Consider the following 22,627-nt stretch of genomic DNA (forward strand, 5'->3'; position numbering starts at 1 on the left):
TGTATCATGTCAGGTGCATGTGTATCATGCTGCTGCATGTGTATCATGTCAAGTGCATGTGTATCATGTCAGGTGCATGTGTATCATGCTGCTGCATGTGTATCATGTCAAGTGCATGTGTATCATGTCAGGTGCATGTGTATCATGTCAAGTGCATGTGTATCATGTCAGGGGCAGGTGTATCATGCTGGTGCGTGTATATCATGTCAGGTGCGTGTGTATCATGTCAGGTGCGTGTGTATCATGCTGGTGCGTGTGTATCATGTCAGGTGCGTGTGTTCCATGTCAGGTGCATGTGTATCATGCTGCTGCATGTGTATAATGTCAAGTGCATGTGTATCATGTCAGGTGCATGTGTATCATGTCAAGTGCATGTGTATCATGTCAGGTGCATGTGTATCATGCTGGTGCGTGTATATCATGTCAGGTGCGTGTGTATCATGTCAGGTGTGTGTGTATCATGCTGGTGCGTGTGTATCATGTCAGGTGCATGTGTATCATGTCAGGTGCATGTGTATCATGCTGGTGCATATGTATCATGTCAAGTGCATGTGTATCATGTCAGTTGCATGTGTATCATGTCAAGTTCATGTGTATCATGTCAGGTGCATGTGTATCATGCTGCTGCATGTGTATCATGCTGCTGCATGTGTATCATGTCAAGTGCATGTGTATCATGTCAGGTGCATGTGTATCATGTCAGGTGCATGTGTATCAAGTCAAGTGCACGTGTATCATGTCAGGTGCATGTGTACCATGCTGCTGCATGTGTATCATGTCAAATGCATGTGTATCATGCCAGGTGCATGTGTATCATGTCAAGTGCATGTGTATCATGTCAGGTGCATGTGTATCATGTCAAGTGCATGTGTATCTTGCTGTAACATGTGTATCATGCTGGTGCGTGTATATCATGTCAGGTGCGTGTGTATCATGTCAGGTGCGTGTGTATCATGTCAGGTGCGTGTGTATCATGTAAGGTGCGTGTGTATCATGCCGGGTGCATGTGTATCATGCTGCTGCATGTGTATAATGTCAAGTGCATGTGTATCATGTCAGGTGCATGTGTATCATGTCAAGTGCATGTGTATCATGTCAGGTGCATGTGTATCATGCTGGTGCGTGTATATCATGACAGGTGCGTGTGTATCATGTCAGGTGCGTGTGTATCATGTCAGGTGCTTGTGTATCATGTCAGGTGCATGTGTATCATGCTGGTGCGTGTATATCATGTCAGGTGCGTGTGTATCATGTCAGGTGCGTGTGTATCATGCTGGTGCATGTGTATCATGTCAGGTGCGTGTGTATCATGTCAGGTGCGTGTGTATCATGCTGGTGCATGTGTATCATGTCAAGTGCATGTGTATCATGTCAGGTGCATGTGTATCATGTCAAGTGCATGTGTATCATGTCAGGTGCATGTGTATCATGCTGGTGCGTGTATATCATGTCAGGTGCGTGTGTATCATGTCAGGTGCGTGTGTATCATGCTGGTGCGTGTGTATCATGTCAGGTGCGTGTGTTCCATGTCAGGTGCATGTGTATCATGCTGCTGCATGTGTATAATGTCAAGTGCATGTGTATCATATCAGGTGCATGTGTATCATGTCAAGTGCATGTGTATCATATCAGGTGCATGTGTATCATGCTGGTGCGTGTATATCATGTCAGGTGCGTGTGTATCATGTCAGGTGCGTGTGTATCATGCTGGTGCGTGTGTATCATGTCAGGTGCATGTGTATCATGTCAGGTGCATGTGTATCATGTCAGGTGCGTGTGTATCATGTCAGGTGCGTGTGTATCATGTCAGGTGCATGTGTATCATGTCAGGTTCATGTGTATCATGTCAGGTGCATGTGTATCATGCTGCTGCATGTGTATCATGCTGCTGCATGTGTATCATGTCAAGTGCATGTGTATCATGTCAGGTGCATGTGTATCATGTCAGGTGCATGTGTACCATGCTGTTGCATGTGTATCATGTCAAATGCATGTGTATCGTGCCAGGTGCATGTGTATCATGTCAAGTGCATGTGTATCATGTCAGGTGCATGGGTATCATGCTGGTGCGTGTATATCATGTCAGGTGCGTGTGTATCATGTCAAGTGCATGTGTATCATGTCAGGTGCATGTGTATCATGCTGCTGCATGTGTATCATGCTGCTGCATGTGTATCATGTCAAGTGCATGTGTATCATGTCAGGTGCATGTGTATCATGCTGGTGCGTGTATATCATGTCAGGTGCGTGTGTATCATGTCAGGTGCGTGTGTATCATGCTGGTGCGTGTGTATCATGTCAGGTGCGTGTGTATCATGTCAAGTGCATGTGTATCTTGCTGTTACATGTGTATCATGCTGGTGCGTGTATATCATGTCAGGTGCGTGTGTATCATGTCATTTGCGTGTGTATCATGTCAGGTGCGTGTGTATCATGTCAGGTGCATGTGTATCATGCTGCTGCATGTGTATAATGTCAAGTGCATGTGTATCATGTCAGGTGCATGTGTATCATGTCAAGTGCATGTGTATCATGTCAGTTGCATGTGTATCATGCTGCTGCATGTGTATCATGTCAAGTGCATGTGTATCATGTCAGGTGCATGTGTATCATGTCAAGTTCATGTGTATCATGTCAGGTGCATGTGTATCATGCTGCTGCATGTGTATCATGCTGCTGCATGTGTATCATGTCAAGTGCATGTGTATCATGTCAGGTGCATGTGTATCATGTCAAGTGCATGTGTATCTTGCTGGTACATGTGTATCATGCTGGTGCGTGTATATCATGTCAGGTGCGTGTGTATCATGTCAGTTGTGTGTGTATCATGTCAGGTGCGTGTGTATCATGTCAGGTGCGTGTGTATCATGTCAAGTGCATGTGTATCATGTCAGGTGCATGTGTACCATGCTGTTGCATGTGTATCATGTCAAATGCATGTGTATCATGCCAGGTGCATGTGTATCATGTCAAGTGCATGTGTATCATGTCAGGTGCATGGGTATCATGCTGGTGCGCGTGTATCATTTCAGGTCCGTGTGTATCATGTCAGGTGCGTGTGTATCATGCTGGTGCGTGTATATCATGTCAGGTGCGTGTGTATCATGTCAGGTGCATTTGTATCATGCTGGTGCGTGTGTATCATGTCAGGTGCATGTGTATCATGTCAGGTGCGTGTGTATCATGCTGGTGGGTGTGTATCATGTCAAGTGCATGTGTATCATGTCAGGTGCATGTATATCATGTCAAGTGCATGTGTATCATGTCAGATGCATGTGTATCATGCTGCTGCATGTGTATCATGCTGCTGCGTGTGTATCATGCTGCTGCATGTGTATCATGTCAACTGCATGTGTATCATGTCAGGTGCATGTGTATAATGTCAAGTGCATGTGTATCTTGCTGGTACATGTGTATCAAGCTGGTGCGTGTATATCATGTCGGGTGCGTGTGTATCATGTCAGGTGCGTGTGAATCATGTCAGGTGCATGTGTATCATGTCAGGTGCGTGTGTATCATGTCAGGTGCGTGTGTATCATGCTGGTGCATACGTATCATGTCAAGTGCATGTGTATGATGTGAGGTGCATGTGTATCATGTCAAGTGCATGTGTATCATGTCAGGTGCATGTGTATCATGCTGCTGCATGTGTATCATGTCAAGTGCATGTGTATCATGTCAGGTGCATGTTTATCATGTCAAGTGCATGTGTATCATGTCAGGGGCAGGTGTATCATGCTGGTGCGTGTATATCATGTCAGGTGCGTGTGTATCATGTCAGGTGCGTGTGTATCATGTCAGGTGCGTGTGTATCATGTCAGGTGCATGTGTATCATGCTGGTGCATGTGTATCATGTCAGGTGCGTGTGTATCATGTCAGGTGCGTGTGTATCATGCTGGTGCATGTGTATCATGTCAAGTGCATGTGTATGATGTGAGGTGCATGTGTATCATGTCAAGTGCATGTGTATCATGTCAGGTGCATGTGTATCATGCTGCTGCATGTGTATCATGTCAAGTGCATGTGTATCATGTCAGGTGCATGTGTATCATGCTGCTGCATGTGTATCATGTCAAGTGCATGTGTATCATGTCAGGTGCATGTGTATCATGTCAAGTGCATGTGTATCATGTCAGGGGCAGGTGTATCATGCTGGTGCGTGTATATCATGTCAGGTGCGTGTGTATCATGTCAGGTGCGTGTGTATCATGCTGGTGCGTGTGTATCATGTCAGGTGCGTGTGTTCCATGTCAGGTGCATGTGTATCATGCTGCTGCATGTGTATAATGTCAAGTGCATGTGTATCATGTCAGGTGCATGTGTATCATGTCAAGTGCATGTGTATCATGTCAGGTGCATGTGTATCATGCTGGTGCGTGTATATCATGTCAGGTGCGTGTGTATCATGTCAGGTGTGTGTGTATCATGCTGGTGCGTGTGTATCATGTCAGGTGCATGTGTATCATGTCAGGTGCATGTGTATCATGCTGGTGCATATGTATCATGTCAAGTGCATGTGTATCATGTCAGGTGCATGTGTATCATGTCAAGTTCATGTGTATCATGTCAGGTGCATGTGTATCATGCTGCTGCATGTGTATCATGCTGCTGCATGTGTATCATGTCAAGTGCATGTGTATCATGTCAGGTGCATGTGTATCATGTCAGGTGCATGTGTATCAAGTCAAGTGCACGTGTATCATGTCAGGTGCATGTGTACCATGCTGCTGCATGTGTATCATGTCAAATGCATGTGTATCATGCCAGGTGCATGTGTATCATGTCAAGTGCATGTGTATCATGTCAGGTGCATGTGTATCATGTCAAGTGCATGTGTATCTTGCTGTAACATGTGTATCATGCTGGTGCGTGTATATCATGTCAGGTGCGTGTGTATCATGTCAGGTGCGTGTGTATCATGTCAGGTGCGTGTGTATCATGTAAGGTGCGTGTGTATCATGCCGGGTGCATGTGTATCATGCTGCTGCATGTGTATAATGTCAAGTGCATGTGTATCATGTCAGGTGCATGTGTATCATGTCAAGTGCATGTGTATCATGTCAGGTGCATGTGTATCATGCTGGTGCGTGTATATCATGTCAGGTGCGTGTGTATCATGTCAGGTGCGTGTGTATCATGCTGGTGCGTGTGTATCATGTCAGGTGCGTGTGTATCATGTCAGGTGCATGTGTATCATGCTGGTGCATATGTATCATGTCAAGTGCATGTGTATCATGTCAGGTGCATGTGTATCATGTCAAGTTCATGTGTATCATGTCAGGTGCATGTGTATCATGCTGCTGCATGTGTATCATGCTGCTGCATGTGTATCATGCTGCTGCATGTGTATCATGTCAAGTGCATGTGTATCATGTCAGGTGCATGTGTATCATGTCAGGTGCATGTGTATCAAGTCAAGTGCACGTGTATCATGTCAGGTGCATGTGTACCATGCTGCTGCATGTGTATCATGTCAAATGCATGTGTATCATGCCAGGTGCATGTGTATCATGTCAAGTGCATGTGTATCATGTCAGGTGCATGTGTATCATGTCAAGTGCATGTGTATCTTGCTGTAACATGTGTATCATGCTGTGGCCTCCTTTGCTGGCCTCTGTGCATGCACGGGCTTGCAAAAACCCCTGCATTTGTGCCCATACAGCCCCCCATAAATAAACACTTTTTACATTTGACTTCTCATTTTTTTTGAGACACTCTTATAGAGCCCAGTCTGGTGTAGAACTTGTTGTGTAGCCTAGGCTAGCCTCACACTCATGATTCTCCTGCCTCTCAAGTGCTATGATTACAGACATTTGCCACCATATCTAACATATTACCTTTTTCTGCAGCGTTTGGCACCAACCGTAGGGCCTTGCCCATGACAGGCAGATGTTGTATAACTGCTCTGCATCCCCCGTCCAGTTTCCCACCTTTTTACTCTAATATTAATGCTAGTTGTCCATGAAGTTTTGTATATGTTATTTCATCTCCACATAAGTCCACTAAACTGACCCATTTTACAGATGAGAAAGCTGAGGTATAGAACAGTCAACTCACCTGAAGTTAACAGAACTAGTAAGTACGGAGTTAGGAAAGGAATTCAGTTCTCTGGCTTCAAATTCTGCTTGATAACCCAGCTGCCTATTCAAATAGTCACAGAGGGATGCGGGGTGGGGGAGAGGGGACAAGGCTCAGCACCAAAACTAAAGCAAGAGACTACACTGAAAGAATTGCCTGGTCCAAGCAGAAACTGATTCAAACGTGACTAGCTTTCCTGCTTTCTCATGAGATGTAACTTACGGAGTAAAGCTTATATTTCAGCCTTCTAGACATATAGTTTTATGATTACTTATTTTATGTGTATGAGTGCTTGGCGTGTGTGTGTGTGTGTGTGTGTGTGTGTGTGTGTGTGTGTGTGCGCGCGCGCCTGGTACCTATGGAGGTCAGATCTCGAACTGGAGTTCCACGTGGTTGTAAGTCACCATGTGGGAGATGGAAACTGAACCCCAGTCCTCTGCAAAAGCAACAAATTCTTTTAACCCCTGAGCCATCTCTCCAGCTCCAGAGCTCTTTTAATTTTTTTAAAAATGATACGTATTTCTTTAGGGGGATGTGTGTACCAGAGAGCACACATGGAGGTCAGAGGGCAACTTGCCAGGGCAGTTGGTTCTCTCCTCCACAATGTGGGTCCCAGGGATTAAACTCAGGTTGGCAGGCTTAATGGCAGATGCCTTTACCCCCTGAGCCATCCTTCTGGCCCCGGGTTAATGCGTTCTATGTGGCTAAACCAGGGACCTTGACCCAAGATTATCTGTTTGAGTTAAATATGGTTTTTCAGTTATCGTTTCCTACCTAAAAACCCAAAAGAAAAAAATCTGTCTTCTTGTCTCTTATTAGTGGGGTCAGTATCATAGATGGAGGAAGTGAAGGCTGGGCAGTGCAGCAGAGCGACAGTGTGTTTATGACTTCGGCTCACTGGAACCAGAAGCTGGGAGTTGTCTTTTCTGTTCAGATATTGACTGCTATTTCCAGCTCTTTGCATACTCTGAGTCTCATGTACTTCTGTATGTCCACGCTGTTATTATTAGGATAGTGAAGCCCAAAGTGGCCTCCATGGAGGATATGGCCACCTTCCACACTGATGCCTATCTGCAACATCTCCAAAAGGTCAGCCAAGAAGGTGATGAGGACCATCCGGACTCTATAGAATACGGACTAGGTAAGAGTCCCTCGGGCAACAGTGGGACCCCAGCTTGTAGATTATGGTACTTAATTTGTCTCTCTGTGTTTATGTAGAAGGATGTGTGTATGTGCAGTAGTGTGCTTGTGTCTGCTGGTACACACGTGGAACCAAAAGTCAGCACTGGGTGTCTTTTGTTTTGTTTCGTTTGAGACAAGGCTTCTCTGTGTAGCCCTGACTGTCCTGGACCTCCCTCTGTAGACTAGGCTGGGCTTGAACTCACAGAGATCCACCTGCCTCTGCCCCTGAGTGCTGGGATTAAAGGCATGTGCCACCACCACCTGGCTCTGGGTGTCTTCTTTAATCACTCACCACCTTACATTTTGAGGCTCTCACTGAACTTGAACTTCACCATTTTGACCAGGTTGGACGGCCAGTGGTCTCCAAGCATCTACTTGTCTCCACCCCTCCAGTGCTGGGGTTACACATTCATGCCTCGTGTGCCGGCTTTTACATGGATGCCAGGAATCTGAACTCAGGCCCTCATCCTTGTGTGCCAGGCATCTTACTGACTGAGCTACTTCCCTAACCCTTAATACTTGTTTCTTTTTTATCTTTAAGTTTTATGTGTACGCCTGTGTGCCTGAGTGTATGTGTGTACCACGTGCATGCAGTGCCAGTGGAGGTCAGAAGAGGCCGTAGAGCCCTTGGACCTGAAGTTAGAGATGTTTGGAAACTGCCATGTGGATTCTGAGAATTGAACCCAGGTCCCCTGGAAGAGTAAAAAAATGCTCTTAACTGCTAGCCACCTCTGTGGCCCGATACTTTTAAATTAAGAAATAATATAACTGATGCATGTGTGCACATGTGTCTGTATGTGTGTGTGTCTGTCTGTCTGTCTGTGCCTGTGTGTGTTATTGAGGGTGGAACCCAGGTCCTGGGATATGCTAATGAGGCACTCTGCCTTAGCTACATCTCAAGCCCCAACTGTTCATTTTAATCCCTCAGTCTGGTCATATTGTGAACACTCTATGAGTCGAACACAAGAGAACCATGAGACTGATGGAGAAGAATCGCTCAGTGCTAAGATTCTAAGGGCAGCACTTGGGGCTGCACTAGCTGTAGTGATCATATATTTTAAGTATTGACTTATTTGGTTTGAGGTTTTTTTTTTTAATTTTTCCAAGACAGGGTCTCACTGTAAAGCCCAGGCTGGCATGGAACTCACCTGCCTCTGCCTTCCAAGTGCTGGGATTAAAGGTATGCGTCACCATGCATGGCATTAGGTAAATGTTTAAATTCTGGCTAATTTTCCTACCTTATCCTTCATCAACAGATGCCTTAAAAAAATCACAGTGAATTGTCAACAGCATGGTCTAGTGCAGGTGTGTCCAGCTTGCAGCTCGTGGGCCACATGCCTCCCACGATAGCTATGAATAGGGCCCAACACATTTGTAGGCGACAGCAGCATACTGCGATGTCAAAGGCACCACTCTTCTAGAGAAACTGTGTGGCTTAAAGAAAGATACTAGGTGGGGCTATCAAAAGACCCGGTCCCAGGCCTGGCTCTGTGTGACCACTGGCAAAATACATCACCTCTCGGGCCTTGATGGACTGCTGGTGGGATATGAGAAGTTCATCTTGAAGGTTTTACCCTTTCTATTTCTAACCTTTGAAAGCCTTCCCTGTCTAACATTGGAGATGCTTATCTGTCCCCAGTGGAGCTGGTTTTAGCCCAGAACCTTCTTTAGGCTGTGCTGTTGACACAGCTTAACCTATTCTTCCTTCCCCAGATCTTCTTTAACAGATTTTTCTGGGTTCTGCCCCCAGGTTATGACTGCCCAGCCACAGAAGGAATATTTGACTATGCGGCTGCTGTGGGAGGAGCTACAATCACTGCTGCCCAGTGCCTGATTGACGGGAAGTGTAAAATAGCGATTAACTGGTCTGGAGGGTGGCATCACGCAAAGAAGTAAGGAAATGCCTTTCTGCCTTCTTACTCTTTCCCTGGTCAATCTCTCAGTTAGATAAACCTGTACACTTGTTATACTGATACTCAAGGGAACCACGAATATGTCTAGCGTTTTATAAGGAGTTCTGAAAAGATGCAAGTAAGATAAATGACCTAATGCAGTGGAAAACACTGAACTGAAAGTCAAGGCATCTGCGCGGTATGCCTAGTTTTCCTGCAAACTTGTCCAGACCTCCCTAGACCCCAGGTTCTTCATCAGGGACAGGGAAAAGGAAGTAGCTAGACAACCTACGCATTCCTTGGAAATTCCCTGTCTCAGGGACCTGGCTCTAGGAACAGGAACAGAATTCGAATAGTTAGAAGATAATATAAATTATGGTACTAAGGGAATATGTGTAGTATATAAGATAGATTGGCAGTCGGGAGAAGTTGATCATGGAGGTGTTGGGAGAGGAGCATGTCAGAGCCATTACTTGACAGAAGTAAGAAATGGGTGTTTGAATAAGTAGCTAATTGATGAGACTAGACATAGAACAAAAGGCTTCAAAAGAATCGAGGAAAGTGACAAGAACGACAAGGTCTTCTTCCGCATCTGCCATCTCATTTGCTCTGTTACTTAATACTTGCGAGGGAAGGGGGATTTTGAACTTATCAGTGTGCCTGCCGTCTGAGTGAAAGAAAGCGGCTGTCTTTCACAAATGGGGTGCAGCCAACCAAGACCTTGGTCTTCAGTAAAAAGGACCCAGCATTTGATTCCTTCAGACTGAAAGGCACTACAATTGTAGCGTGTGCAAATCTGCATAGTAGTATGCAATACTATTCTTTTCCAAATGGACAGATTTCTTGGCCAAAGAAGTCCTTGTAAAACTAAATAACTACAGTCTACTACCTAGACAATAGAAAACTGACGTCTTAGTAATGATTCCACATGGTCTTAAACAAAGAGAATAGCCCGCTTTTGTTAGCTTTTTTTTTTTTAAGTTCAAAATTAAAACAGGATCTTTTCTTATTAAAGCCAAAGAATAAAAAAGAAGAACAAGATTTTCTACATCCAGGACTTCTCTGTCCTTTGGGCACAGGGAGTAAGGGAGCCCTGTGGCTTCACGAGCGTGCTTGCTCTGGCAAGTGCGCTGTCATTTCCCGTTTCCCTTTGCTGCAGAAGACCTGCTAGGAGTTGGGGCACTTTCATACCTTGCCACTTCTTACCGCTGTGTTTCTGCCAGAGGCTGTACTTGGAGTGGAGTCAGTCTGGCTGCAGGTGTGAAGGTGCTCGCTTCATTAAGTGCTGAAGACAGCTTTCTGCTGATCCTGTCTGGAAACAGACAGACTGTAGTGATCGTAAATTAGTTTCTGGGCATTGACTTAAGTCAAGTCCGAATTCCAAGGTGTTCTTGACACCCCTAGAACAGGCTTATTAGTTTAGAAGCTAGGCGCTACCTATTATTGTTACTAGGAAATTTTGGGGAGCCCAACCTGGAGTGTCACATGTTACTGGGCAAATTGGGGTTTCCTCTTGAGTTTTAGTCCCACTAATTAAAGAATTTAAGAAGAGACTCAGGCCCCTGTGCTCAGGAGACAAAACAGGCAGACCTCTTAGTTCTGGTCTTGCTAGAGTTGCTTAGTGAGACTCTGTCTTTAAAAAAAGACTCAGTAGGAAGCCCGAGGACAATGACAATTTAATTAGTCTTTAAAAGAAAACCCTTAGGGCTGGAAAGCTGTAAATCTTGGTAGCTGCTAGGTAGCAGGAAAAAAAAAGAAGAGAGAAAAATCATGCCTTTTGTAAACCACCACATGGAAGAAATCAGTGCTTAGGAGTCAGGGGTAGTAATAACTTCAGAGAAAAAGAGTGAGAAAGCCCAGAGTATCAGGAGAAGCATGTCTAGATTATGGCCAGCATCTGGGTGTATATGTGTATGTGTGTATACATATTCTCTCTCTCTTCTCTTCTCTTCTCTTCTCTTCTCTTCTCTTCTCTTCTCTTCTCTTCTCTTCTCTTCTCTTCTCTTCTCTTCTCTTCTCTTCTCTTCTCTCTCTCTCTCTCTCTCTCTCTCTCTCTCTCTCTCTCTGTGTGTGTGTGTGTGTGTGTGTGTGTGTGTGTGTATGTGTGTGTGTGTAGGGGGAGGGGAGGGGAGAAAAAGGAACAGTTATACTTATCTAAGTAATTCAGAAAAGCAAGCAGGCTTAACCCAGGGAAGGCTCCAGGAGCAACCATACCCAAGTGAGGTGGGAGGGTGGGATTTCTGGGATGGAAAGGAAAAGTACATCTTCTCATTGAGGGTGTGAATTGTTCCTCCCATTTGTTCAGCATGCCTAAGGTGGGCTCTAGGCCTTACTTTAATTACCTCTTTCATTTTAGTAGCTTGGACTGTTAAGTCTCCTGCCAGAGCCAGAACTTCTGGTTTCTTATCTCCACCAGATATCCCAACAGTCTCTGCTCTGAAGATGAAACCCTGACGTCATTTAGGAGATAGGCTGAAATTAAGGACTGGGTAGATCCAATATTTCCATCCTGAAAATCCAGAGCTCCAGTTCCAGAGCTGTCTGCCAGAAGCCCTTTAGAGTTGCGGAGTTCTGCTCACACCCACAGGGAAGCAAGGACACTCACTAAGAGGAGATAAGAAAGCAGAGCTCCCTGCCAGCATCTGGGCATTCCTGGAACTGCTGCTCGAGGGTCCCTGCCCTAAGCTGCCCGTCAGGTTTCCACGTGCTCTTCTCTCCATTGCAGTCACATTGTTTAAACGTCCCAGGTACACGCAGCACAGATTCCTAGATCCCATTCCTTAAACCAGCATTGACTAAACTGTATGTGGCAAGCACATGGTTTTTCTCTTTAGTAATGGGAGGTAGGGAAATTGAAGCAAAGTCTACGCCCCCCCCCCCCCGCACCCAACTGAAAAAACAATCTTTGATTTGAAACTGTTCAGGTGCTGACAGGGTTCTTTTGTAACTGGCTTCGTGAAAACTTTACTAGTGTTGAGAGTGGGAAATATGTTCATACAAAATTCTTAGAAGTCTATTCTAAGGAAATAACCCAATACTGCCATCAAAAAATTGATATCTTGGGGATGATATAAGAAATCACTGCATTTGAAATTTATATAAGGGTTCTTTTAGAAAATCCTGCAAAAAGACTAGTGCTACCGAATATTCAGTGTACAAAGCCAGAATAATGGAAACACTGGCATAAGATAGTGTGCTCCTCGGAGAGACCAAGTCTGACTAAGTTTAATGGGTCGTAAGAGATGCCTTGGGAAAGTCCAGGTTAGCTGCCTGGTTAGGCTGAGCTGCTGCTAAACTCCTCTTTCCTGTTTCTCATTTTCTCTCATTGTCGACCTAGGGCAGCTGACCAAGTCCAGTGAGTCAGTTGGTACACAAATCCAGGCCCTTCGGCCACAGGGTAGAGCACACAGCAACAGTATCTAGGAGGAAGAGAGGGGTTCGAGGCATTTTCGCTATTTGCCATGTGTTTTCTCCCCTCAGTCCCCGTCACATGTCTCCGCCATTTCCCCAGAAACTCCTTATTCAGTAGCTCTGGATGCTATGTCATCGTCCGTCATCTGGGCTTCTCAGTCTCGTTAATAATAAGGCTCCAATGTATATATGAAAATGAATAAAATGATTTTTCTCTGGTTAATTAATTATTATGCTAACTCGTAGCCCGACCACAACACTAGAAGGGATGGGAGAAGGGGCCTTATTCCTTGCCCAACACAGACAGCTGAACAGACTGTCGCTGTTACAGACTACTGCCCTCTTCCTTAAATATCTGCAGTCCCAGCTTTCTGTGTGAAAGACTCATCTACCGACGGTGTCCTGGGAACTTGGTAGCATTCTTTGATTTCAGAATTTGTTTTTCCTCCATACTTTGCTGTGGGTCAAGTGCCACCTGCTGGCAGTCAACTGTTATGGCACTTCCCCCCCCCCCCCCCCCTTTTTCTGAGTAGCCCTGGCTGTCCTGGAACTCATTCTGTAGACCAGGCAGACCTCGAAGTTGGAGATCCACCTGCCTCAACACCTCCCAAGTGCTGGGCTTAAAGGCACGCGCCGCCACTGCCCAGCTGCATATATTTTTGATTGATTGATTGATTGATTGATTGATTGCCTCAAGCTCTCTTTGTAGGCAAGAATGACCTTGAACTACTGATCCTCAGGCCTCTACCTCAAGTGCTGGTGTTACAGCAGGTCTGGTTTGTGCAGTACGGAGGGTTGAACCCAGGGCTTCCTTCATGCTATGCAAGCACTCTACCTACTGAACTCTGAAAGTTTCCTTGCTGGGAACTGAACCTAGCACCTCAAGCATGTCAGGCAAGTGCTCTGCCACCGAGATACATCCCTGACCTGCTATTTCATCTTTATATGTCTGAAGTCTGTATGTCCATTTAAGGTGCTCAGTCTTGTCTAAACAGTTTAGTATTTTATCTGTGCCTTTGATGATGTGCTTTACTTTGTTTTCAAAGAGGCATTTCTACTGGAATCTCTATACTAGTTAATAAATCTGTACTGATATTTCCCTCACCTAATGACCACTGTCAAATTATAGTCTGTAAAGTATGCCTCCATACATTTTTTCAAAGGTCATTTCAAAGGTCACTTGTTCTGTCTCCTCGCAATCTAATGTGTACATAGTTTCTCCAGGATCTGGAGGACAGGGGAGCTTTAAGAACTTTGAGATTGTGTTCTGTCTTGAATAAAGCCTGAACAGGGTAGGAATGTATAGCTAAGAAGCAGTATGGAGATCACAGGTGGGAACCTAATGTTGCAAAGGGGTCTAAAGAGGTAGGTCTGCGGATAAAGAGCTTGCTGTGCAAGCATGAGAACCGGAGTTCTGATCCACAGATCTCAGTCAAAAGCTGGGCAATTATGGTGGCTTCCAATAATCCCCACACTAAAGAGGCCGGCCAAGACACGGGACTGCATTCCCAGGGCAAGTTGGCTAGCTTAGACTAGCCAGAATCGATGAGCTCTGGGTTTAAGAAACCTTGCCTCAAAAAATGAAGATAGAGAGTGATCAAAGCAGTGCAGGATCCAGCTGTTTCCACTTTCACCTTGCGCTCATGAGCAACGCTTAATCATGTGTGGAAGAATGAAGAATGTTAAGACCAAAAATTTACTTGTCCTTGACGCAGGACCGGAGTTTTAATGGGGATCAATGTGTATTGATAAACATACTTATCTTGTTGGTGTGACACAAATGATTCTTTCCTTTTGTTTTTTGAGATGGAATCCCACTGCATAGCCAAAGCTGCCCTAAAACTTATGGTCCTCCTGCCTCAGCCTCCTGAGAGCCAAGATTAGAAATGAACATCACGATTGGAGCCATAATTTCTTGATCTACTCTGCATTGGAGGATGCATAGTAAGGATAGAAGGGCTGTTCATCGGATCACGCTGAGACAGCTCGTGGCACTTCCATGCTCATCTCCTGTCGTAAACTAAAATAGGTGGCAGTTGGACTGAAGAGTTAAATAGAAAAAAGCAAGTTACAAAACTATGATGATGAATATGAAGCTTCTAACAAGAACTAAGTTTCTAAGTTTAGGAGGTAACAGGAAATATTTTCAAGGGAAAAGATCAAAATGTTATAATTTAAAATTTAAAAACCAATATAACAGAAATGTTTTTTAAGCCACAGTAAAAATGAAAGATAAACACAAACGGACAAGGGCCATGTGGCCTAAAGATGACAAAGTGCGATGGGCTTGTGTCATTGAAGGCACACATGCCTCGCGATGTAGAAGCAGAGATATGGAAAAGAGCACCGACAGACAGTTTACACAACAGTTTGAGTGCAATCAGAAGATACGAGAAGATGTTTGTTACTAACCAAAAATGCAAATTTAAACAAGCTGATGCCGGGGTACAGGTCAGTGGCGAGCATGGAAGCGCAGAGCCTGCCTTCTGTCCCCAGGACTACAGACAAGCAACCCCAGTGCAGAAAGCCACTTTGAACCTGTATGTAAAAATGTAAAAAAATAGAGCATCTAGCAAGACAGAATAAAGGAATGGTGAATTTACTCGGTGAAATATTATGTATGGTATGCTTTTTTGCTTTGTTTCTGTGTGTGTGTTCTTTTGTAAGGACTGTACCGAAGGCCTACATGTGTCGCACGTGCTCTGCCGCTGAGTTACATATATCCCAGGCCCTCGTGCTATTATTTTTAATGGCGGTTATGAAAATGATAGGGTATTTCAAAACTGATTATACATACATATATATATATATGCAGTATTTAAAATTGTATGTATATTGTAATTAGCTCGCTCACTGCACATATGAGGAAAGCAGTGGGGATGAGTTCACTGGTCATCTTACAGTGGCAGAGGTACTCCTAAGTTTTGTTGGTTTTGAGACATCATCTCCCTTTGTGGCTCTGGCTGGCACAGGACTAACTCTGAAACCCAGGCTAGCTTCAATTTGGCAGAATTCCTCCTGTGCTTGCTTTTCAAGCAGTACAACTACAGGCATGCACCGGGACGCCTAGCTCATGATTTAAATGTGTGTGTCTGTGTGCGTGCATGTGTGTGTGTGTGTGTGTTTCTCTACTTTACAAAGTTTCGTAGCTATAACTGCTCTGAAAGCTGAGATTTACCAAAATAAAAAGAGGCAAAAGTACACTTTAAACCTGTATTTAAAAATGTAAAAAAAAATCGAGCACATAATGAGGAGTTAAACTCATTATTCTAGTTAGTTTAACACTGGTACTCTCATAGATAGACAAAAAGACACAAATATACAAGTGGTAGAAAAAAGAATACTTAGCACCACATAGAGAGATTGAAATATGTATTTTTCCTTCCTGCCAAATTTCAGATGACTCTTGATAATCTATTCTAAAAATAGATATTCTAAAATAGATAATCCAAAATACGGTATTTTGTGTATGACTGTGTATGACAGTGATACTTTCTCACTTATTTAAACCACCCCAAGTCAATAGTAAGGCTAGCTAAACATTCAACAATAGCAGAATGGTCAGGTAGCATTCTCTCTGGAATATTATATAGCCATTAAAAATGCTGATTAGAGCTGGGTGTGGTGGCAATTCCAGTACAGGGTAGGTGGAACTCTGTTAGTTTGAGGCTAGCCTAGTCTACATAATGAGTTCTAGAACAACCAGGACTACATAGTGAGACCCTGTCTCAAAAAAGCAGAAAAAAATGGTGGGTTGATGACTGCATAAGTAGGGAAAATAATGCCTTTCATATAATGTCAGTTTTGTTTTTAAAGGGCAAGTAGTTATAGCATACATTCATTTAGATTAGACTCATAAAAATTTTGTACACCTGGAAAAATCTTAAAATATAACAAAATAGCTGACTTCACAAGTATAATATGGGTGTATATTTTATATGTATATGTATGAGATCAATTTTATTTTTTTCTTTTAATATTTTTTTATTTTATTGATTTTTATTGAGCACTACATTTTTCTCTGCTCCCCTCCCCTTCAACCCTCTCCCAAGGTCTCCATGCTCCCAATTTACTCAGGAGATCTTGTCTTTTTCTACTTCCCATGTAGATTAGATCCATGTATGTCTCTCTTAGGGTCCTCACTGTTGTCTAGGTTCTCTGGGATTGTGAATTGTGGGCTGATTTTCTTTGCTTTATGTTTAAAAGCCACTTATGAGTAAGTACATGTGATAATTGTCTTTCTGTGTCTCGGTGACCTCACTCAAAATGATGTTTTCTAGCTCAATCCATTTTCCTGCAAAATTCAAGCTGTTGTTATTTTTTTCTGCTGTACTCCCTTGTGTAAATGTATGAGATCAATTTTAAAACCAATACAAAATACAAGTTTTCAAGGCACTTTAAAGTTTGTGTGCATATACACTTATCCCCACCTCTGTTTCGGTCTCCTCTCTTTTCTCTGCTGTACGACGTTATTTTTATGAATGGGAGGCAGTGCTGATGTGGGGTAGTGAGTGTGTGTGCTTGTAATCAGGTATAAGGTGGTATGTAACGAGAAGGGAGTCAGTTTCTCTCTCATTTGGTAGGGAAGGAATTGCCAGGCAGAAGGATTGATGGCAGCCTAGCAGCAGTATGCTGCAGCTGGCGAGCCACAGTAGTGAGACGGCCAGAGGATGAGGACAAGTCAGGCCAGCATCACTAAGTTTTGTGTTTTGTGCTAAGGAGTAGGGCTTTTTTCCTGGTGTTGGCGAGGACTTATTGAAGAATTTTGGTATATTTCAGTATGCTATTGAGTCAGGGGCAGAAGATACAATTGCAGTCATTCATTTAGCAAACAGTAAGCCCTTGCTGTATGTCATACGCTAAGGAAACAAGCATATGGGAGGTTCTTATTTTTCAAGTGAGACTAGACAAGTGGTCACCTAGTGAAGCCATTTTCAAGGGGTACTAACGTGACAATGCAGTGCATACCTGTACCCTCAGAATTTTGGAGGCAGAGGCAAGAGGATTGCGAGTTTGAGACCAGCCTGAGCTACATAGTGAGACTGTAGCTGTAGAAAGGGGGAGGTGGGTGTGGAAAGATGGCTCAACGGAGCAACTGCTGTTCTTGCACAGGACCTGGGTTCAGTTCCTAGCACCCACGTGGTGGCTCAAAACTGTCCATAATTCCAGTTATAAGGGATATGGTGTCCTTTTCTGACCTTCAATGGCACCGGGCACACACGTATACACATGCGGGAAAAACACCCTTACACATAAAATGGACACAAACCTTTTTAAAGGAGGGGTGTTTGGAGCCTGATTAGGATGCGAGGCCGAGTAAGGAGAAAGCCCCGTTAGTTTGGTTTCCTTGTTTCGTACAAATGAGCGTGTATAAAACTATGCACTTCCCCCAGTAAACAAACAACATGCCAAGGGTTGGTGGATTTTGTTTAAGGTCTATTTTTTTAAACAAAATTGCATGGTATTTCAAGGTGATGTGTTGGATCCTGTGAGATTCTTGCAGCATGGTTATTAAGGGCTGATTTGGGCCAGGATATTCAAGGATTTCACCTGTTTTCCTGCAAGCTTCTCCTTAATCTTCTTAGTATTCACCACAGCCTCTTCCAAACTACATTTAACAATCATGATCCTTATTTATTTTCTTCTTTTTCAGTTATGAATTAGTTTACCATACTGATGTTTTCAATTTTGTGTGCTCAGTCCCTGATATCCTGTATTTTATACAAGATTTATAGCTTTACTTGGTGATAAATTAGTGTTGATTTGCTAGGTGATGGTTTTGATGACCTAGGAGACTGGAAATGAACAGCTGGAGGGGCTGGATGTTAGTGCACAGTTGAGAGGGTTGCTTGAGTCGAAGCTGATAGTAAGTGGTCAGTGCACTAGCAAACACATTCATAGCTTTTGCATTCCTAGGAAGTCCCGAAACCTTGCAAATGCTAGGACTAAAATAATAGCTGCGCAGAAATGAGAACTCCCTGTATCAGCAAAAGACTAGTGCGGCATTTTTAATACTGATTGTGATAACTCATTAATGGGGCATTATAACTTAGTGAACTGCAACACTGGTATACATTGTCGTACCTAGGATATCTATGATATATGAGATCTACACATGAGAATTGCAGGAAACTTGTTTTGGGTGGAAATCTGGTGTACTTGTGAGTACTAAGAATGCGAAATGTCATGGCACTGTAGAATTGACTGTGAGCTCTGAAGTAAGACCTGGATGCACATCCGGGCTCTACTACTTAGAAGGATGTGCAACTACAGGGTTGTTTCAGAAAGGGAGTGCAGAAGCAGAGAGATGGAAAAGTCATAGGGACTGCTGTGTCTGTCCTTAAGCCTGGAAGCGTGGGCTCCTGCAGACAGGTGGAGAGAGATGAGGGAGGGAGGGAAGGAGGGAGGGAGGGAGGGAAGGAGGGAGGGAGGGAGGGAGGGTCGGGTCTTTATATGCCAAACTAAATAGTTTGGATTTTGTCAACTTGGTCCTTTCTTTAGTCGTTCTTAACTGACTTTGTCCTAGAACACCTCAGAAAATCTAATGAAAACTGTTTCTTTGTCCCTTGAAAATGAAAACAACACAAATTTTCCTTATAGTTTCAGATTTCCTAAACCCTGTTCTGGATGCCAGAACCCTCACTTCCACATTGAAGAGTCACTGAAAGGAATTTAGCCACGAGTTCCATCTCTTTCAGGCTTGTAGCTTAGAAATACATCTCTAACTGTAGTTGGCCGACAAATTCGGGGGAGAGAGGCTGTGACTCAGGAAATCGGCTAGGCCTTCAATGGTAATCTACCTCAGAGTAGATGAAAGCAATAGTGATTAGCATAGAAGAGGAAATAGAGTCAAGAGCCATCTACTAGTAGAACAGCTAGGAATGTGACCAGGTAGATAGAAATGACATAGAAGAGGTGGGCAGCGTGGACTCTGTGTGTAGATGACTCTTCTGTTGAGGTACATCAGGATTAATGTGCTTACATCTTATTAACAGTATCCGTTAGAGAGCTGGTAATAGGACACAGCCCTGGGCCTTCTTTATCTTTAGTATGCATACAGAATATCTTAGGAGCTTGTTAAAATGCAAACTCTGGTTCAAGAGGTCTGGGACAAAACCTGGGAATCTCCATTGACAGAAACCCTCAGTGAGGCTGCCCACCACTAGCCTATAGACTATGCTAATAACAGCAAGAGACTGTAGCTAAGGGCAAGCACTTTAGTGAAATGATAGGCTCATATTTAATAGCATCATAGGTAGTTAATAAAACTACGGAAATAAACCACATCTCCTGGAAAGAATGTATAAAATAGAGGAGATAAAACAAATATTGAGCCTTGCGGAATGGCAGTTATTAAAGGAAACTAAGGTTTATCTCAGTGTAGAGCGCATAGTTACCATGTGTGAAGCTTTGGACTCCATCCCCAGAGGACACACACATGGGCAGCTCATAAAAGACTATGGTGAGATTTTGAGGAGGGATGGTCAGCTGGGCATGGTGGCACACACCTTGAATCCCAGCACTTGGGAGGCAGAGGCAGGTGGATCTCTGTGAATTTGAGGCCAGCCTGGTCTACAGAGGGAGTTCCAAGACAGACCGGACAACAAAAAGAAACCCTATCTGGGGGTTGGGGGTCAAAGAATTAGGAAGTCTCAAGAATGACTTTCCCCGCAGAAAGACACATTCGAATAGCAGTGTTTGACCCTGTTTTGCATACATTCACCACATGGGTGATGGTGTCCCGGAGGAGCAAAAATTCATTACTGAAGGTGAACTAACTTTAGTGTTATAGTAATTTATAGTCGTCCAGAGGGACTCAGTACATAAACAGATGTACAGTGTATCTACCATATTAAAATTTCATGGCAGGAGGAGGTGATTAAGGAAAGCTGTCTTAAAGGGATCCTGGAGTGGGAGCCAGGCACAGTAATGAGAAAATCGTTGAGAAGCAGTACTATAGAGAAGATCTGTACGGGGGTAGATGAAGCTTCAGAGGGTGAAAAGGACCGGGCCGGGAATCTAAAGAGGTAGAGGAAGGGTACGTCAGTAAGCCTCAATAGCATTTGCAGAGGCAAAGCAGCATAAAATAAGACGTGAAATCAACATCAATTGAATGTGAAGCAGCACCCCAAAAAGCAGGGAGGCCTCAGGTCCAGCTTAGAGCTCATATTGCCGGAGGTGGGGGCGGGCTATAGTGTAAACTGGACAGTGACAGAAGATGAGTTAGGCTTCGTGGAAAACAGAATCACACAGTTAAATGGTGCTAATTTTGCCAGGGAGAGTCACCCCTGGTGACACAAACCAGTAATCTCAGCTATTTGGGAAGCCAAAGCAGGAAGTCTGCAAGTTCAAGGCCTGCCTGGGCTGTCGTCATAGATGACTGTGGCAGGAATGTGGGGGTTACCTATGAGCAAGGGGAGAAGCCTGTCAGGCTGCCTGCTTCCGTGTGAAATGACTCACTTTCCTATTTCATTTGCCCATGAACCTCTTTGAGTCATCGGATTCTTCTGAGGCCAGTCTATTAGGAACTCACTTTGTTCCATCCAGATTTTCTTAAAATGGAGCTCACCCTACCGTTGTAAACAGCGCTAGAGGATTATTAGAACCTGCCACAGGACAGTGACTCAACTTCCTCAATTTGTCTAGATGACATTGGGCTGTTCCCTTTAGCTAGTCCTCAGCCCTTCACCTGCCTGGTATGTCTGTCTCCATTTGGTTCTAAATCTTAGCTCCCAACATCTCTCTTCATCCTGTTCTGACAGCACACATAAGACCTGCATCTTCAGCTCAGCTACACTTTTCTCCAGCCCTCAGTTCTGTCTTCTTCCCTCTCACTGCATGGCATTGCAGCCTTCCACCTGACCACATAGAGCATCTTTGCCTCCGCCCCTGTAGGAAAGAGATCATTGTCCAGACGATTGTTCCAGATGTTGTTTCCCGTGTGTTCCACCAGGGGGCAGTGAATGATAGACAGAAGGCTTTGTTGTGTGCGGCCTGGCAGAGCCGGGCTTCTAACTTGTACTTACTGTCTAGTTAAGGTCAGTCTGCAAGAGTTGGAGTCCCAGGAGCCCCCATCTTTTTATATATCAGATGGAGAAAATCAAAGTGACTGTACTAGAGGCCCAGTTCTCCGAAGAGCTCTGTACATAGCAGAACGTGTTACCGTGGCAGCCAAACGTTCTCCTCCACCCACCTGTCCTCAGCTCCAGCCTTACCAACATGTAGATAACTACATGAAAAGGAGATCTGGATCCCAAGACAGCCACGTCATCTCACCACGAAGACAGACACCTCATTTCATCCGTGGGTCCTTGTCTCTTGCTGCTCAGACCTTTCCCACGCTGGCACCTACAAAACAAGCACAGTACCAGGGAAATCAGTGGGCAGCCCAAACTGTTCTCTTGATACATATTAACTGATCAGGGGCCAGTTTCTCCATAATAAAACTGTCACCTGGCCACTAGAGCAGTAACCAACTAAGTCCCTATGGCACTCTCCCCTACCCTCCAGTGGATGAGGTATGTTCCTATGGTCCCTGTAGAGCTGGGACAGACACTATCATAGTGGATCCAAGTGCCATTAATTCTGAACACAGAGCCTAAGAATTCTCAGCCATTCTGAGCCTCAGTAATTTTTAGATCCATCAGTTACTACCTCTCTGGGCCTCCACGTCCACATAAATTACAGGTAGTAATAATATCCACTTCATGGGATTATAAGGATTAAATGCGATAATCACATTAAAGATCATGGTATTTAGTAAGTATTGGTTAAAAAGTCATTTACCATACCCACACTGGATTCTACCCTGGCATCTCAGGCAACCTCTCAGACAAAGCCCTTGGTTCAGTAGCTCTAGCTGCTTGTGCAGCTGAGACCAGGCCTGGTACACTGGCATTTCCCTTTCTGATTATACCACTTTGGTCTGAAATTTGACTATTGTACTACCCATATCAGAGTTTTATTTCAGGGTATGGCTACCAGCAAGCCTCCACCCTCCTACACCATGCCTACTCTTGCAGAGAGTCCCCTTTTAACCAACCGCTCACTCTGCTACAGTCCA

At 44.2% G+C, this 22,627-nt stretch overlaps 2 protein-coding genes and 1 long non-coding RNA gene across 4 annotated transcripts in view; 2 read left to right on the top strand and 1 right to left on the bottom strand.

The window, feature by feature from the left end:
* The first annotated feature begins 6,633 nt into the window (after positions 1-6,633).
* On the top strand, positions 6,634-12,171 carry LOC121445324 (histone deacetylase 8-like). The gene is made up of 4 exons (XM_041647389.1): positions 6,634-6,639; positions 7,034-7,220; positions 9,012-9,153; positions 11,570-12,171. Exons 1-4 carry the CDS (start codon positions 6,634-6,636, stop codon positions 11,622-11,624), a joined length of 390 nt encoding a protein of 129 aa, XP_041503323.1. The 3' UTR covers positions 11,625-12,171.
* The window catches only part of LOC121445322 (cbp/p300-interacting transactivator 1-like), a 71,396-nt gene continuing 57,794 nt past the window's right edge, over positions 9,026-22,627 (top strand). The window contains exon 1 of the mRNA XM_041647388.1: positions 9,026-9,153. The gene's annotated coding sequence lies outside the window, so the exon portion shown is untranslated. The remainder of the gene's footprint in view (positions 9,154-22,627) is intronic.
* LOC121445323 overlaps positions 19,011-22,627 on the bottom strand; it is a 57,248-nt gene continuing 53,631 nt past the window's right edge. For both annotated transcript variants that reach the window (XR_005973915.1, XR_005973914.1), the window contains exon 5: positions 19,011-21,912. This is a non-coding gene — a long non-coding RNA (uncharacterized LOC121445323). The remainder of the gene's footprint in view (positions 21,913-22,627) is intronic.

Source organism: Microtus oregoni, unplaced genomic scaffold, assembly GCF_018167655.1.
Source record: "Microtus oregoni isolate MIOR12 unplaced genomic scaffold, Mior012 000174F_ref0000296, whole genome shotgun sequence".
NCBI classification, from domain to species: Eukaryota; Metazoa; Chordata; class Mammalia; order Rodentia; family Cricetidae; genus Microtus; species Microtus oregoni.